Source organism: Larimichthys crocea, chromosome XIII (genome assembly GCF_000972845.2).
Source record: "Larimichthys crocea isolate SSNF chromosome XIII, L_crocea_2.0, whole genome shotgun sequence".
NCBI lineage: Eukaryota > Metazoa > Chordata > Actinopteri > Sciaenidae > Larimichthys > Larimichthys crocea.
Window position 1 is genome coordinate 15,947,141 of NC_040023.1, and position 18,071 is coordinate 15,965,211.

The 18,071-nt window shown below is 43.1% G+C and overlaps 1 protein-coding gene across 3 annotated transcripts in view; it reads right to left on the reverse strand.

Annotated features, from left to right (window-relative positions):
• Window positions 1-4,204: 4,204 nt before the first annotated feature.
• Window positions 4,205-18,071, reverse strand: part of adar (adenosine deaminase RNA specific) — a 14,188-nt gene continuing 321 nt past the window's right edge. Inside the window, exons 1-16 of one of the 3 annotated variants that reach the window (XM_010735334.3) lie at window positions 16,694-16,878; window positions 13,508-15,218; window positions 12,890-13,215; window positions 11,685-11,880; window positions 11,280-11,482; window positions 10,748-10,883; window positions 10,299-10,537; window positions 9,950-10,106; window positions 9,237-9,405; window positions 8,880-8,973; window positions 8,637-8,753; window positions 8,357-8,484; window positions 8,061-8,243; window positions 7,785-7,897; window positions 7,180-7,307; window positions 4,205-6,441 (exon numbers count right to left, since the gene is read on the reverse strand). In XM_010735334.3, coding sequence (XP_010733636.3) covers window positions 6,117-6,441; window positions 7,180-7,307; window positions 7,785-7,897; window positions 8,061-8,243; window positions 8,357-8,484; window positions 8,637-8,753; window positions 8,880-8,973; window positions 9,237-9,405; window positions 9,950-10,106; window positions 10,299-10,537; window positions 10,748-10,883; window positions 11,280-11,482; window positions 11,685-11,880; window positions 12,890-13,215; window positions 13,508-15,088 — 4,095 coding nt within the window. In that variant the 5' untranslated portion in view covers window positions 15,089-15,218; window positions 16,694-16,878 and the 3' untranslated portion in view covers window positions 4,205-6,116. Of the gene's footprint in view, window positions 6,442-7,179; window positions 7,308-7,784; window positions 7,898-8,060; window positions 8,244-8,356; window positions 8,485-8,636; window positions 8,754-8,879; window positions 8,974-9,236; window positions 9,406-9,949; window positions 10,107-10,298; window positions 10,538-10,747; window positions 10,884-11,279; window positions 11,483-11,684; window positions 11,881-12,889; window positions 13,216-13,507; window positions 15,219-16,545; window positions 16,879-18,071 lie in introns of those variants that run through there. The other 2 variants (XM_010735336.3, XM_010735335.3) reach the window with 2 other exon arrangements.

An 18,071-nucleotide genomic window follows, 5' to 3' on the forward strand; every position in this document is an offset into this window, starting at 1 on the left:
ATACCTGATATAAATATAAAATGCAAAACAAAAACAAACCATTTACTCAGCACTACTTTGTCATTACGTTTTTCCTTTTTACCAAACTTACCTCTCTGCCTTCTGACTTTTCTGGTTGTATAACCTCATAAAAGAGTAAACAAAAGATATTTATTGCCAATACACCAATGTGTTCACACATGAATTGATAGCATGGTTCTCATTTTGCTCACTTATTATTGTAATGTTTAGGTTGTCCCATAACGGCCAAACCCTAAGCAAAACTGAGATTGGCAGTTCATTCTTGATCTTGGAAGCAGTGAGTGACAAAACGATGCCAACTCAAGGTTCATGTACTTGCTTGTTTAGGAGCTTTTCACTGAATCACAAGGTTGAGATTTCATAACTCTGAACACATCTGGGCATGTGCAAAAGAACTTGACACTATACTGTAGCTTCAAGATTGATCTTGAGCCGAGATTGTTGTGTCAATATCAGTAAAGGCTCTTAATTTTATTACATTGCAGTCTATAAGTCTGGGTGTTGCTGCCTTTCCTGGAGAGACATATGCAGTGCATGTCCACACCATTAAATTTCCAAGATCTTTGAATGACAAGTCTTCTGTGAGAAGCGTTTAAAGTGGCTTGAATAACCCACTTTTTTGTTTCTGCTCAGGTTTTGTTTCTGCGCAGTCATTGAACAGAATCCATTTAGCTTTACTAATCCTCAGGATGTGAAAAGTCAAACAGGTCACATACCATCACATAACAATGAGGCCATAGCCATGCCAGAGAGCCAGTGAGGCTGTATTTAGGTACAGTGGTGCTTTGAGTTAAATGCTAATGTCAGCATGCTACACCCTCACAAGTCTAACATGCTGTTGCTTGACACTAAAAACAAAATACAGCTGAGTAAGATGGAGATGTCCTTAGTTTTGTAGGTTTTAAGGCATAAACTGAAGTACTGGACATTAAAATTTTAACCTGATGATGGTGTTACGTGAAAAGTCAGGGGATAACCAAGACCAAGAACATATTTACAATATTTCATTGCAATTCATCCAATAGTTTGTTGAGATATTCCACTAAAAACAAACACGTCGACCTTGTGGTGGCACCAGAAGAAAAGAAAGTCGGGAGATCCCCAAGCTAACAAAGGATACACTTTCTCTGCAGCATGAGTACCAATCAAGTCAAGTGGATGTTGAGATATTTCACAGGACAAGTGAAAAACTGAGCTGCTGGTGCTGCCACAGAAAGACAAATAGTAAGGGGATCACCAAAATCTGTCCTGAATAGATTTTTATAGTCTGGATCATAGTGGTGGACTGGCACACCAACATTATTAGATTCATAGTCATCTTAGGCCTGCATAACTCAAGTGCGACACCTTTTTTAAAGCATTAGGTTTCATTATTCTAGACAGCTCAAAACCATGTACACAAAAGGTCAAAGTAGAAGCTGTTCAAGATTCACAAATGATAACACTTGACATTATTCATAGTCTAACATATTGGTCTATTTCACTCCCAGAAGAAATGTCATCCTTACACAGGTTGTTTATAGGTGTTTTTAATGCCATGTGTATCACGGCAGTAACATTGTCCACTTTATACATACCATTACCAATTTATTTATTTATTATATATTACTATTTTGAACCAAGCCCAATAAAATGGTATTACAGCTGTCAAATTTTTACACTATGGCCGTACCATGTTGCCCAACTGTGGTGCTCCTACAGAAAAAACAACATTTTTATAACAACTTTATAAATTTAGGTGTGCCAGCCTGATTTTCTATAATATGTAATCTTATGTACAGATATATGTGCAGGCTGCCTGCTTCATAAAATTGCATTACTGTGGTGTTGACCAACCCTGAGTTAAGTTCAGACAGGTTTACATCCAGACTGTGGAGCCCGAGTTTGTATGTGGGTGCAATAAGCTGATTTCTATCTTTATTATAGTTATTATGATTAAAAAATGTAGATGTACCAAACTGAAAACACCATTTATTACCCTCACATAGCACTTTTCTAGCACCCCTGTTTTCCTTTCTGATGCCTCATAGACTGTCACACTTTTGATGGCCATTATAAATTAGCACCGGGACTCCACAGGTTCTCATGATCTTGTGTTTTTTTTAACTTAGCTTCTAAGCCATTTCTGTCCTCACTCAGCTTTCCTGTATTCCCTTTTTCCCACCTCTCATTTATTTCCATTGGAGAGCATCGATTGGTTCATTTAAGCTCTTTGGTCTGGACTAATATTTCACTCCATGCATCCCCTATTCCAATTGTCCATCCATCCCTCCATTGTGCTTTACTCCTCTCCCTCTATCATTAGTACTGCCCTCCTGCCATCTGAATTCTTGACATGAGAGACAGCATGAATCAAACTTGATGGGTGAAGATCCTGACTGAAACAAGCCCTCATTATTGCATACAGACCATTTGGACAGCACAAACACACGTCTATATTGGGTAAAACAATATTCACATCACTATTGCATACTTGGGAACCATATTGATGTGTTTCTTAGCTCCAGCTGTATATGTAGGGTTATTATCATACAAAGTGGAAGAACCACTGTATTCTTTTAAAGTATATCTATTAGATTTTTTAAAATTTCTATTAGAATTTGTTGGGATCCCGCTGCTACACATCGTCCTCTAATGAAAGCAGCTATTTGGGAGGGAATAAACTCCCCCAAATTATTTATGAAGCACGACACTGATTGGCTGGCAATATTGCTGCTATCACCCAGGCAAACGAGAGAAACAATTACTGCTGAATTGGAGATAAGACCAGATCTGACGCTACACAGAAATGATTCAAAATCAGACACTGAATATCACTATGTGTTCCCAGTGAGACATCACACAGAGCGACAGCTCTAAATGGCTTGTTCAAATATTCGGAGTGTTATTGAATCCCACTAAGCCAGCACTGAAACAGTGTGGAGTATCAGTATTATCAGTATAATGATTTTACAGCACATAATTAACATCTCTGAGAGAATACACAAGATCATCTCCTTGGTATCTGCTTTATTTCAGCTGCTTTCCTTCTAACTATCACTATCACTATATGGGTTTTGATGCTGTTTGCATGTTTAGATGTTACTCGGTTACTTGGCTCTGGTACTTACTGTGTACAATAATAATGTACAATAGAGTTGAATTGAATGTACACTCTGCTATACTGGCAAAATGTCCTCACCTTTCAGGTCTGTATCTCATGAATGAAAGCAAAAGGATCAAAATATCTCACGCTTGCAAGAATGTATAATTAATGTGCTGGTCTATAGATAAAATAAATGTCAGGCCTGCACAGATTTTAATAAGGAAATCTACCCACAGTTTTTTTTCAAGCATCCACCATGAATATCAGGTCACCTGGGGCTGATTTCATGTAGGTTTTATCCTCTCCTCACATTCACACATGCACAGAGCCTCCGGCCCTAACACGAGGACATGTTTCCATCTGCTGATCCTTTGGAGCATTGCATACACTCTGCAGCTATTTGGAGGCAAACTGGAGCTAAACGCCACCCTGAGGAAAGGAGCCCCAGCTGTAAAAAATTATCTCCTACTCACTCAAAGCTCCAGCTTAGAAACTCTCTTGCCAGCCTTTTTTTCTCCATATCCAAAGCTTTGTCATGGACGAGAAGTCCGAAACAGAGGCACTGCTAAACATTTACATAACCCGTAAATGAAACTCGACACACTGAATATCTGTAACCCAGCTTGAAGAGACAGTATAACAGACTCAGATAAGAAAATACTAGAAACACATGACTCCACTGAAACAATGCTACTTATTTTATTTTTTTTTTACTTTCCAAATGTCATTGGTAAAAAAACAGCATATTCCCATTGCAGTTTAATTAAAACATCAGGAAAAAAATATAGAAAAGCAACTGTAGATGATTTACAAAATATATACATTAAACTTATACATATACATACACACACAGCATTACACTCATACATCATCCAGTTTTGCATACAGTGGGGTCCTAAAGTCTGAATCCACTACCAGGAACTGCACATTTAATGATAAAAATGATAAAACTAACACAAATTTTCACCTTTTAAAGCCCCTCATTAAAATCTTTTTAGAACCGTCAATTATAATGATGCAGTCTTGAAATGCAATAAAAACAAAACAAAAAAATCTGTTTTCTGTGTTTTATATGTGTAACTAGAAAATACTTTCCACTTGTCTTTTAAGTCGGTCTTTATTCAGGGTCAAACGACAGTAGTACTCCTCAATTCAAACTTGAACTTAAGGGCTGCAGTAACAGCGCTATCTGCAAGGCATATTCTACCTAACCGTTTCAAAGAAGATTCATTTTCCAGCACAACAATGGCTCTGTACATGAATCAAAGCTACACCAAACTGTTTGAAATATCATGGTGTGCTGATATTGTAGTTACCAGACCTCAAACAAAAAGTCAAACCGTAACATATGACAGTCCATCTCCGACATTCAGTGCTCTGATAATGTTGATGTTTTACAAAAGAAAAAAATAATAATAATACTTGCTGCATTAATTTATAAAAGAATTAGAAAACACATTTATTTTGATAAGATTTGTGCTAGTTTTTGATAAATGAGAGTTTCTGGAACTGGATTCAGGCTTTTGGACCCCACTGTACATCTGTGTGTCCATGTATTTGTATATACCTGATGTATATATTGCACCATCCATCTACATGTAACCAAATCAAGAACAGACTGCATGCTCTCCTTAGACAACAAAACTGTCCTCACTTAGCAGTCCTCAAGAACTGGCCATGCAAGAGAACCTAAAAGCCTTATGAAGTGAACACTGAAGTGAAGAAAAAAAACAGAAGGGAGAAACACACAACACAAGAACGCAGCATAAGAACAGAAATATTGTACTCGTATTGAGGTCAAGACGTCAGGACTTCTATATAAAAGCACAGAGAAATGATGGGAGTGATCAAAGAAAGTGCACTGACCAATGCTATGCTAATGGCAATCATAGCAACAACATGTGGATGCATGGACAGCTAAGGGTGTACTGTAACTTTGAATTTGTACTCGGGCCCGATCGTAAGCTTCAAAGTATTTACAGGAGGTGAAGCCTGAAATGTTGGACAGTGAAAGTTTGGTTAGTCACTGATCAGAATAGAAGTTGGCATTTATATTCTTATGTACAATGAAAGCCTCTTGTGTACAATGTAAGCTGGGAGTGTGCTGAGCTAATTTCCAAAGTTTACTCATGACATCTAACTAGGGTGAGTGCAATTTTTCAAAAACCGAGATTACTGCTGAGAGCGTCACATTGTGTCCACTCGTCGTCCTTGAAGCAGCTGTTTGTATTCCTATGCAGTAGGACACAGGGAGCAGAAAAACAACGCTAAGCACTTCATGACAGAGGACTTAAGACTCTAAATGAATGTAATCACCACTACAAGCACTGTTACAATGGCGGGGTCATATTAGGTTGAATGCCAATTAGCAGCACTTCAGCTACTCAAGCTCTCGTGGCAAAATTAGACAACAAACCGTAGTCTAAAGAAGACAAATCAACTGGGTCCAAACCGTAATTGCACTGGTCAAAGAACTCAAAAATGAGTTCACATATCAAGCAGACTTGTGGAAAAATGATGGCAGAATATGCCAAAACAAATGACAAATGAAAAACTGAGATTACCATTTGAAATCAATCCACAGTTAGAAACAGTATGAAGGCGGCTGACAAACACAGTAGCTGTTTTACAGACTAATATAACCCAGATTTGTAGCAGTGTTTGCCACAGTGACTTCAAACTGACTCCTTTCTCATGTAGTGTTTTTATATTTTTCTGTACACCCTGTGGATCTCTCCATCCATAGCTCTGTGACCCGCTCGTCCTTCAGGCTTTGCCCTTGCCATCTTCCTCTCTCATTCATTCTGTCCTTTTCCATCGCTCTTGCTCTGCAGCCTTTAACCATGTTCCATCACAAGATACAGTTCTGGCTGCTGGCTACACGTTGTTTGATTGTCCTTTTTTTTCGCCCCCTTCACATCCACTCCTTCAATCTGCCCTTGTCTTGTGTCCCCCCCACCCCCCTCCCCACACATATTTATATTACACACTTAATACACCCTCCACTATTCTATGCCTCCTCTTGTTTGTACTCCACCACTCCTCCGTTCCTACTGCTACTGTAAGCCACGGGGACACTCGCCCCATTGTTCCCAATTCCCTCGCCTGCCTCAAAACTTTTCTCCTCCAGGGGCTTGCCGATCCAAGCGCCGTAACCGTGGACGCCAAGAGCTCGGAAAAAGTGCTGCTTTGCTAGCTGGAAGGACATGGCGGACATCTTGGCGTGCGAGTAGGAAGGCAGGGCGAGGAGGTCTGTGCGGCCGCACCGCTGGCACAGAGAGTGGAACAGACCGAACAGGTTGGACTTGGACACCCTGGACACGCTCATTTTGTTCCTGAAGGCAAGACATCAGAGAGCTCTTTAGCTGAGTGTTCATTAAAAGAAAGTGACAGTCATGGAAAACATAAATTGTTTGGCAAGCTGGCATGACACATTTTTCTCTCTGATCCTGCAGTGTTTCCTATTTAGCTTACTTGAGTGCCTGCTGCTCACTGATTTTGGTGACTTAATTAAAATTGAATTAAGCTTGTGCTGATTTGACAGTTTCCACTGAATACAAGAGAGCACTTATTATCCAAAATTTAAAAACATCCTGCCAAGTTTTGTATTTTTTCTTAATTGTTTATTCATAGTTTGCCACGACTCTTATTTCCTGTCACAGGAAGTGGTGTTATCAGCAGTTTTGCAAGATCTGGGACGCAAAGTACTGACACAAATTGAGTTATAACAACTGTTTGTGATATCTTCAAATAAGTTCTTTTGGAAACGACGTTTGCTACACAATGAAGTGAAGTCACGATGATCAATAACTTATGCAGACGAAAAAAACAAAATCACATTTCTGGAAAGTGTTTTTATTAAAACTAAAAATCTCTGCTCAGCAAATAATTCAATCTGTGTTCAGTTAATCCAATTATTGTTAGCCGGTAGAGAAAGAAGACACTGAACAGCAGCCCTTCACTCTTTAAATTATAAGTTGCTGAGTGGATGACAGGCTAGACAACCAATCCAAAGCGATTAATAAACAATGTGAGTTTCCATCAAGAGCAACAGGATAAGGTTAGTAACGTACCCATCCAGTTTTCCTTTGGTCCCGTCCAGCACCTCCACACTGTGCTGATCTGGAAAGCTCCAGTTTACACTGGACTCCTTGGTCTTGCCCGTGTGACGCGTGGAGTCGTATACACTCACCCGGCCCACCTACAGTCCGGCCAGGTGGTGTGGGAGGAGGGAAAGGGGGACATATTTTGTTCAGTCGGAGCTAATTTAGCCCTTCGGCGTGAGTCAGCACTTCCAAACAGAGCGTGTAAAATTAGTTGTGTAATGCGTGTGTCAGTGTGACGGCTGCGCCACGCTGTGTGTCAATTAGAGACTCTAGATTCAACCAATGTCACTGATGTGTGAATGAAAGCCATGAAAGTGTTCAAAAATGAGCTAAAACGAGGAACAAGCTTTCTTTGTGCTCAGCTGCCAGCTACTGTAATTTAAGGCATTTTGCCCGGTGGTGTGACAGTGATCTAGCTGCTTTTTGTTAATTGATGGATGATGCAAATTTAAAGAAGACGAAACAACAGTTTGCAGGCACAGACAGGAGTGTTGGCACCTTTATAGACTAATTAAATGAGAATGGCCTTAATGCTCGTGATTAATCTCCATGTGTCATTGCCAAAAACTTACCTCCGGGTGGTTTAGCTTGAAAGGAGAAGGGAGACTTTGGGAGAAAGCGTCGCCATCTCTGGCCAGCCGACAGCAAACAGCACGTGTCAGGTGCCCGTGGCTGTACAGATAGCCTGACATATCAGAACAGCAAAGACAGGTTGTAGGACAGAAATTTGAGACAAGAAGCAATGTATAAGTGGGAATTCATCCAATTTCACTGTGTCCTCTCTCATGAATATCTGTCACATTATCTCTTCTTCAATCCAGGGAAAACTATGTAACAGCATGTTTTACCAAGCGTGATGGACTTCAGGTAGATGGGATGCAGGAAATGGCTGAGCAGCGCCCCCTGCAGACCCAACACGTTCCAGCGCAGGATCTTATCACTGCAACTCATGGTTCGCAGCCTCTCACCATGCTGGATGCCGTCCCAGGTGGGTACAATAGCACTCGACTCCACCGGGATTGTGCCCTCTCCTGGCACAAGCAACAACAGACAAAATGTCACAAGGTGTGGAATCATTTGTTTCCATGCCCTGCACCGATATACATTTGTGGAGTCAGATGTTCTGTGTGTGCGTCAGACTCACCGTTCTCCACTTTGGTGCGGAGCTTGCCCTGTTTAGCATTTTCAAACAGAGGCTGATGGCCCTGGCCTTCATCCCCCGCCTCGCTGCATGACTTGTCAAACAGGGCGCCGTCCCCACAAGGCGCCGTACTATGGACAAGAGCGAAAGAAGAGACACGAGGTATTGATATGACACCCACTTCATTGATCACTGAAACATTGATGTTTCTAGGTGACAGGGATGAAAGAGGAGAGCATGTTTGGAGGTGAATGAGGTGAAAGAAAACATCTGATACCCCCACCTGATGTAGAGGTGAAAGGTGATGTCAGGTTTGATTTGCAGTTTGTTTTTCTCTGCTGGCTCAAATATACTGTCGTCTGTGCCATCATAGTACTTAAGCAGCTCGCTGTACAGAAACCTGAGAGGGAAAAGAGATGGCAAGTTAGACTTATAAATAATGTCCTGCAGACTGGGTCTGGGAGAAGAGCAGGATATTTTCAGAACTGGGAGAGAAACATTGATGAAGAGCAAGATCTATTTCTACCGAACAAATCCCCTTCTGGAGATGATTTCAGCGTGGCAATCATTAACAGTGTCGCCTTTAAGGCTCAGCTCCTCCCCTTTAACACAGCGATTTCCTGACGGAAGAAAAAAAAGGAGAAACCCATTCAATGTCAAACACCACAACAATGCATCGCCTCTCGGTTCTGCAGTGACCTAGTTCTGTTGAAACTTTCTGACAGTGCATGCCTCTGAGCACAGAAATCCGTAAAATGTCTCTCTTATCATGGGAAAATGCAGTGACAATATATTTTTTAGGCTGCAACACCATTCCTTATACTCCATATTATTACTACCTCCCTTTGCTTTAAAGGTTATATGCCAAAAGTGATGGATATACCAGTTCCGAGGCTGACAACAGTCCCCAGGCCCTCCCCCCTCCTCATGACGATGGTGGCCAGAATCTTGCGTCCCAGAAGACTGTGCTGGATACGTGTGGTCAGGGCGTTGAAGCGCTGGTGACTCAACATTGCTATCTGGTCATGCAAAGTGCTGCCACTCACTGGAAGCTAGAGAGAGGGATGTATACAGGACAAGACAGAACAGGCAAAAATAGACAGAAGATGAGGATTATTTAATATTCTGTGATGTGACATTTGTTTGACTGTGCAATTTAATGATAAGTCTTAAAAAACTGCCATAGCAAATTATTACGACTTTCTAAACATATTTAAGGCAGACTCCCTGAGTTTATAGAAGATAAAAAAAAAAAACATGAGCAGCCAGAGGAGGTGTTATGTTTGTAATTCATTTACTGTGACGCACCAAATATGTGAATAGACTCAGTAGCTTACTTTAGATTGGTTATGTTTTAACTGAGGTTAGATTCAGGCTGTTATTTTATCAGCGAACATGTGAGATGGTTTGTTTTACATGCATGCTGCAATTTAGTTCAAGTTCAATCTTTCAACACAGGTTAAGAGGTAAAGCCAAACCTCTCTCATCCCACTACGTGCCGCCTTATCCCATGTTAAGCCCGACAAAGCTCTTTTCATGCTGACGCATATTCAGTTTTCATTAGTGGAAATGTGAAAAACGGTGAAAAGTCTGTACCTCAGCTGGGATAAGCTCCCCAGTGCGGGCTGCCCTCTCAGCCTCTCCAATCAGAACCCGGAGAGCAGCATCTGCTGCTTCCTGTTTTCCCTGCTTCTTGTTGGACGCACACACCGGAGGGAACCAGCGTCCGCCCAACTTGGCCTGGTAGGTGAACCTGAGCAGGCAAAGAGATAGCAATCTGATGTGAAGGGTCATCACTTGCTTGCCTCAGTAATGTTCACTTTAACTTTAAATTATTGAATTTTTCCTTCTCAACATATTTTTTTCCTGGCACATTTTAATCTGCACAGTCAGGTTTTGTTATCCAGTTTGTTATCGTGTGTGTTTTTGTGCAGTTCACACTTACTTAGGCTCATGTTGCGGCCCGGACTGACCCACAAGTCGGATCTCAGCAGCAAAGCCGCGGGCTCTAGCGTACTCCAGAAGACCAGACACTGCGTTGTTGTTCAGGTGGTTGATGAGGTCCCCAACGCCTGCCTCGTGTGCTGCTCGCAACTCATCTGCTGTGAGAGGGGGCAAAGAGGGACATGTAGTCCCAGAACCACTGCCATCACTGTCTCTGGAAGAGCCCAGGGGCAACTGAGGCTGGAGGAGGAAGTAGTAGAGAAAAAGAGAGATGTGAACCATATTGAGCAAACGGAGCAGGACAGTGTGACAGAGGTGACAAAATAATTTCCTTCTGCGTGACTGATCTGTTTTTCTAAGGTCACTCTATTCGTTTTGGGGGATATGTAACCCCCCTCTTGGTCCTCCCAAATGAACAACTTGAATTATTCCCTGCTTCTAACTCCTCACCTTGTTGAGCTGCAATCTTCCACCAGCCATTAATTCTTTGACCGCCTCCTCTGCAGCCAGCTGGCGTGCTGCCTTTTTGCTTGGAGCCGAGGCCTCTGAAAACAAGCTCTCGCCAACCTTCACCCTGTACATGAACCTGAGCAGAGGACGCATAAGGTGAAAACGTGTGGAGACTAATTGATAATGATTAAATGATGAGAGATTGTAACCGAGATCACAGATGTATAAGTGAAGCCCAGTGATCAAGACAGATGCAGGCAGCATTCGTAGTTTAGACCAGAAGAAAACACAAGTTTGTATTGTATCCCACACCCAGCTGCCTAAAGCAATGGATTAAAAGAGAGGTAAAGACTGAATGAACAGAGATGGCATTGTGGCTGTCAGCTGACTACAGCACTGAGAACAGATTAAACAGAAACAGCTGATCAACTGTTTCCCCGAGAAGGAAATGTATGATCACAAAGCGACTTTCAGTGTGGGGGAAAACAACATGCCAAAGGACAGACTAAGAAAGAGACGAAGTCGCCGGTACCTTGGGTCATGTGGTGGACCTGCCTGGCCAGTGATGATGAACTCGATGGGGTTCCCGCTGCGCTGGCTGTACTCCATCAGGACAGACACCGGATTCTTCCCACCAGGCAGAGAGCGCGACAGTGGCTGGCGAGGTCCCTCCGACATCCCTATCCCTTCCACACTACCAGTCCCACAACTTCCCCCTTTGCTTTCAGTTGACCCCTGACAGATAGTAAAAGGAGAAATGTTTCAATTTAGGCTTTTTTAAATAATAATAATTTTTTTTTTAAGCTACTGTTTAATTAAAATGTTTACCAGGTTTGTAAAAGAATCAAACACTATGAATTGGCCTCCAAAACCTCTTAAACTTTACTGACAGATAGACTTTGTATGGACTTCCTCACACATTCAAACACAAGCTTACACTGGTGTCTTGGAGTAGATCCATATCTTGATCCGTACTGGCAGTATTTCCCTCGTCCCCTGTGCTCGCCCCTCCCTGCATCTCTCCCATGAGAATGCGCAGGGTGGCCGCAGCAGCGTCTTTTTTTGCAACCTTCTTACTGGAAGCTTCTGCGACAGGAAACAGCTTCCCGTTGAGCATCACTTGCATACGGAATCTTGCGGGAGGGAGATATAAAAAAGAAAAAGAAAAACATGTACAGATGAGACACAGTGATGGGTCAATATATCATTTTGTTGGATAACAAGCATAAGTAATTTTCATTCTTAATTGGCAGCATCGTGTGTCTTCATTAAGGCAGATTTATTTTCGCAATCTTTGAACTGACAGTCACCAGGTGCTTTACAGAAGGTAACAAAACATGAAGGTAAAAAAAAAAACAAAGAAAATATGCACGTCACGTAATGAAACAACAGAAAGCAAAAACCCCAAGTATACAAACTTTTTCTTTTCTGAGAACTCAACTATCTCTTTTTCCAATAACTATAACCTACATGGAAGTATTTTTTTCCATGTAAACTGAGATCACTAAATGACTGTAACTGATACAATAACATTGACAAAAACACTATACTCAATACCTGATCCGCTTACCTAAAGTCAGTATTGACTCTGGTGTTCAATTTCAACATTACAGCCTGAATACCAAATAATCAAAGACTCACTTAGGGCGCTTTCACACCAGGATAGTCTGGGGGACTTGATTCAATTTGGCATGCTGAAAGAATTTTACACCTTCATTTGTTTTTGTCCATTTTCACACTGCACTTTAGAAAAGCAGACCAAACCGCCTGGACAACGTCATGCAGTTACAACAGCTCCTGACCAGGAAGAAAAAAAAAAAAACCTGGCCCATTGATTGGCCAGGACCAACACGCTCTATGTGACTTCCTCCCTTTGGTTTCACTAGATAGTCCATTTGCATTTTCTACTGTAAGCGAACTGCACCAGGGTTCACTTGCAAGCAAACCGAGACTCACTGGATCAGAGTTCGCTTGTCTGGTCCGCACCAGAGTTCGGATGAGCTTTCACACCTGCTCAAACGAAGCAGACTACCTGAGGAAACGAACTCTGGTCCGTTTAAAGCGGACCAAACAGCTCTGGTGTAAAAGCGGCATCGTTCTACTTCTTGTATTAATTAAAACACAAAAAAAAAAGAGACTAACCTTGGGTCATGAGAGGGTCCTGACTGGTCGAGGAGCAGGAATTCACAGTTCTGGCCCAGATACTGGGCATACTCCATGAGGCCGCTGACGGGGTTCTTCATCCTCACCTCCTGTAGTTTGGCCCATAGGTTCTGGGGAGGTGGAGCGGCCAACGACACAGCCACTGTTCCCACAGCGTTGGCCTTCTCTGCTGCCAGTTTACCAGCATCTGTCTCTCTGCGAATGGCGTTGAGGAATTCTGGGATGTCGTCAGTGGCCCACTGTCCTTCATTGGTCTCTTCTTCTTTGATTGAGGTAGAGGAGGGAGGCTGAAGGGAGGTCTCGGACTGAAAAGGTAAAAAAGGATTAATAAAAACAGGGTAGAAATCCAAAAAGCTGAACACATTTTGTTAAAAAAAAAGACGCTTCACACATTCCAAAGAAATTTGTCTTTTTTCTCTTTAAGCAATAATTAAACAATTCTCATGCGACCACTCACGTGCCTGTTGAGTATATAAGGCTGCAGCTTAAAAACAGAAATTAAGTCTACCTATCTCAGTAATATATTCAGTTTTGTGTTTTCAGTGAATGAATTCAGACATGTAAATGAAAAAAAATCAAAAGTAACATTTTATCTACCGCTTCACTATGACTTTGCTCTGGCATCCAACCCTCCGGAAGTGGCTGTGGCTCGAGGCCTGCTATTGGTGGTAGTGGCGGTGATGGCAGAAAGACAGATCCTCCTCCTTTCTCATCTCTGCTGGGTCCTACCTCCATCTGAACCCCCTCGGCTGGGGTGCTCTGTGCAGCTTTAATGCTCCTCTCCATCCTCTCTCTGCGCCGGGTGGAGAGCTCCCAGGTGGGAGGGTTGACTTCTCCGTTTTTAATGATTTCACCTTGCTTCTCCAGGGCATAGAGGGTGGGATTGACCTGCTTGGTAGTCCTAAGACCCAGATTTTTCGCTATGACGAGAGCAGTCGCCTCCTGTGAATGCAGGAGGTACCGCAGAACTAGCTCCTTCTGATCTGCCATTGTGGGGAGCTTAAGTTCCTGATCAGGGGAGCCGCTAGTGCCGGGATGTTGCTGCTCCTGATGCTGACCTTTTCCTGGTGACTGGGATTCTTCAGAGTCAGATGACTCTAAAGAGGAGCAGTTAGAAGAGCTGGATTCTGTGTCAGAGTCCTCTTCTATGATTTGTCCCAAGTTTTCTGTTGTTTCTGTTTTTAGCTCAACCTTGGCTTCAGGAGGGTGTTCAGCACTGACACACAGATAGGAAGGTGGACTTTGTACTTCTTCCTCTCTGTAAAGAGCCCACTCAGGAGGATGAATTCCTTGTTTGGAGGCTTTCTGCGAGCGCTCCAAAGAATACAGAGCCTTGTTGACAATCTTTTTGGGCAGACGCAGCTTTTTAGCTAACAATTTTGCAGAGATAGCCTCATTGGGCTTCAAAAAAGCCAAAGCCCTGTAAATATGATCCTGGACGTCAGGAGTAAGAGTGATATTAAAGCTCGAATTTGCCAAGCTACTGGATGCAGAATGTCTGTCAAACCTTTCTCCTGCCCTGTTGGGCCGGTCTCGATAAAGGGACAAACTCTGAAAATTCTCAGACAGAGAGTCTGTTTCGCCGCAACATTGTCTGCTGGGGTATTGGTTGTGGCTTTGAGCTTGTAATTGGTTTTGATTCAGGTGTCGAGGGCCTCCTGGGGTCCCTCGTGGGGGTCTTATACTGGGTGAGTATCCAAAACTGTAGTCCTGATTGTACCCCCCTCTGTCCCTGGGGCTGCTGTTGGGGTTTGGATATCTACTATAGCCTGACTGGGGCTGGTATGAGGAAGGTCCCACTCCTCCTCCCCCTCCACGTGGATTTGCTCTGAATTGTGGCGCCTGAAAGCGCTGTCCTCTCAGGAAGTCAATCTGTTGGTAATGAAAAGAATTGGGAGCAGGAATGGGACCGTGGTTCTGATGCGAGCTGTTATGGGCGACTTTATTGTAGTTTGGAATGGGTGGAGCGGAGGGAATAAGAGCAGGTGCTGGGGGCTGTATGGGCACTACGGGGTGGCCAGGGCTGTGGTAGTAATTCGAATATGGGGCCTGCTGTGGGCCAGGTCTTGGGAAGTGTGGGGACGGACCAGATCTGTGGTAATTCTCCTTGGACTGGAGGTCCGGTGGTGGATGCCTGTGATAGTGTTCTCTGGAAGGCCCTCCTCTACCTCTGCTCATAGCGCAGGGGTTGAGTGTGAAGGGGGCCGTTGCAGCTGGCTGTGCAGCTTCTGTATGAGCGTACGTCCTCTAGCACAAACAGCAGGGCCTGATGTAAAGTCAGGTCAGGCCGAATGCACACTGAGAGCACCTGAAATGCAAACAAAAGACGACGTCAGGAGAATATTAATAAATAACAGACGTAGATGAAGGGAAGAAAAAACGAGGAGCAGCAGACGTGAAGGAAAGTGAAACTGCTGCTCCAGCCAATAACACAAGTTCAGACACTGCTGGCAAGCCTCCAAACTGCTCAAGTGTCCTAGGATAAGTCAGTGAATCTAAACCACGTCCAAGGACACTGCTTTTAATGTGATCCTAAAATTGTACCTTGCCTGAAATACTGAATAAACTACACAGTGGCAATGACATATCTGGGCATCATGGACAAAAATAAATAAATAAATAAATAATGTGCAGGACGTGCTCTAACATAGGCCAACGCTGTCGACGTTGCAGTGCGTATATCTCCAGATTATACCCAAGCCAGTTTACAAGGATACTGCAGGGTGACATACTGTCAGACTGAAACTTAATCCCAGGGTAAAAGGATGGTGATTAATAATTCAGACCTTCTTGTGACTATTCTGTTTTATTTCTGGCCTTACAAATTATTGCTGGATCTGGATCCATAGCGGGGAGGAAAAGTGAGACAGTGATGCAGACAAAACGTTCCAAGGACACAAGAGCGTAAAGGCGCTGCCTGGCAGTGACAAGCTGCGGGGAGAAAATCATGCAGTTGTTAGCTGACAGTTCTGACTGTAATGATAAGGTTTTTGCAGAGGTAGGTTCATACCTTCCTCCAAAAAAAAAGAAAAAAAAGAAAAGAAGAACACACACATTTAAACTGATTGTGTGTAGAGATGTACATCGTACACTGCATAGCCCAGAACTCCAATATCCTCCTATGGTACAACACACATCGATTCAGCCTCGAGTGTCATATCTGACAACACTCAATAATGTCTATAACAGTGAGACTGACAACACGGGGACACCTGATACTGAGTCAAGTTTCATCCCCTCTGGCCCAGTCAGCATCACTGGTCTGTCAGATAAAGCTGAGCAGGCCCGGTCGCCGCCACATTAACAGAGAACACCACAGAGTTGGGTTCATCACGGTAATAAGGGCCGACAGAGTCGGCAGCCGAGGGCCCCAAACGTTGCTGGGGCCGACTCATCTTGACCCTGATACAAGGCAACAGTTGACAGCCAAAATAACAACTCTGGGTTTTTTCTGAATCCACATCTCTGCAAGATGACCCGCTTGACAAGTGATGAATCAACCGTGGCACACTTAATGCTGTCATGTCAAGACACATCCAAACACAGCCACCAATGCTCGGTGTTCAAAGTGACCCCTGTTCCTCCATCACACAAAAACTACAACCTGGCACCATGCTCCACACAGTGGATCTCACCTGAACAGCTGAAACAAAAGTGGGAACGACTTTTTCCCAATGATCGGATGACTTTAAGCGAGAGCGTGACAGGAGTGTTGGAGTAAACAGGTAAAGTAAGCACAGACTATGGATGATAGCAACAGCTAAACTGTGGCTGTTAGTTTACTTTGAGCAAAAAGATTTTCCAGCGTGCAGAGTCTTCCTGGTCGAGGTTATTCCCGCAGTGAAAACTCCTGGTTTGTCGCTCGCTTATAAAAAGACGGACAAGTTGCTTAACGATTGCAAAAAGGGGGAAACCCACAAAGTGGAAACACGGTGACAGACGTCCTCAGCTTTAAGTTTCGTTTTCCTTTCCTCACTAAAACAAAGTTAGGTTTCTATTGTCGGTCACGTGACCAGCGGAGGCCAGTAGAGAGTTCACAGACACATAAATAAGATGAAGTGTCAGTAAAGTATTAAAAAGTGATACCGTCATAGCTCTTCTGCGGCCGTCTTTTAATTCCCATGCTTTTCTTTCTTTTCTTTTTTTTTTTTAAAGAGGTCTCTCTGCGGTCCAACCCAGACGATCAATGTGCCGGTGTGTCACCGTGCAGGCTTTAACAAGGACGCATGCTGTATACAGTACACAGCGGCAGAGGAGACACATCACATGCTCAGATCAGATTCTCACATTAAAAATAAAACGTGGGGGACATGGGAGAATGATAGTAATGTAATACATTTAGGGAGATACAAATATCACAGCAAAAAAAAAAAGAAAAAAAGAAACGCATGAGATCCTGTGACAGGATTGTGAAAGGAAAAGAAGATGACACACGAGTACTATGAGGTGAAGGTCACTACAAACACACACGAGGAAGCACGGACATGAAGTCACGTGGCTGCACGCAGAGGTGAAGAGACAAAGTTTAAACCGAGAGAGGAAAAATGAAACTTATGTTTCAGTCACTGTGCACAGATTGAGCTGGGAGGTATTAGTATTATTATAAATTAGTAATCAATCTGTTTACAAAACACATTTATCGTGTATTATTGTTCAACCAATCATTTAATTTGTTTACAGCTGCCAACAAGTGCAAATGTATTAAACACAAACACTTTCACATTTATATTTTTTAACCCGGACGACACAAACTCACGTTGTGATAAAATAATTCATAGTTCAGTGTGTGCACACAGACACACACCTCTGTGAGCTGTTTAAATCAATGCATCGTGGAGGATTAGGTGGACAGAGACGGACGTGTCTCAGAAAGGACAGGACTGCTTTAGGACAGGGAAAGTGGTGACCCTGTCCTCCTCCTCCTCCTCCTCCCTGACGCAGACTTTGAACAAACACAAACAAACCAGGCGGTCACCGAGCCTGAAGCCTGAAGCCTGAAGCTAACTTTGACCAGCTACAGGTTGGGACGTGTCTCGGACGTGTCAGACGCAGCTCGTGCTCAGGTGTTTAAACTTTCTGATCAAAAACAAAAACAGGACGTGAAGTGTGACGCTCACACGGCAGCCAGCTGAACATCCTCCTCCTCCTCCTCCTCCTCCTC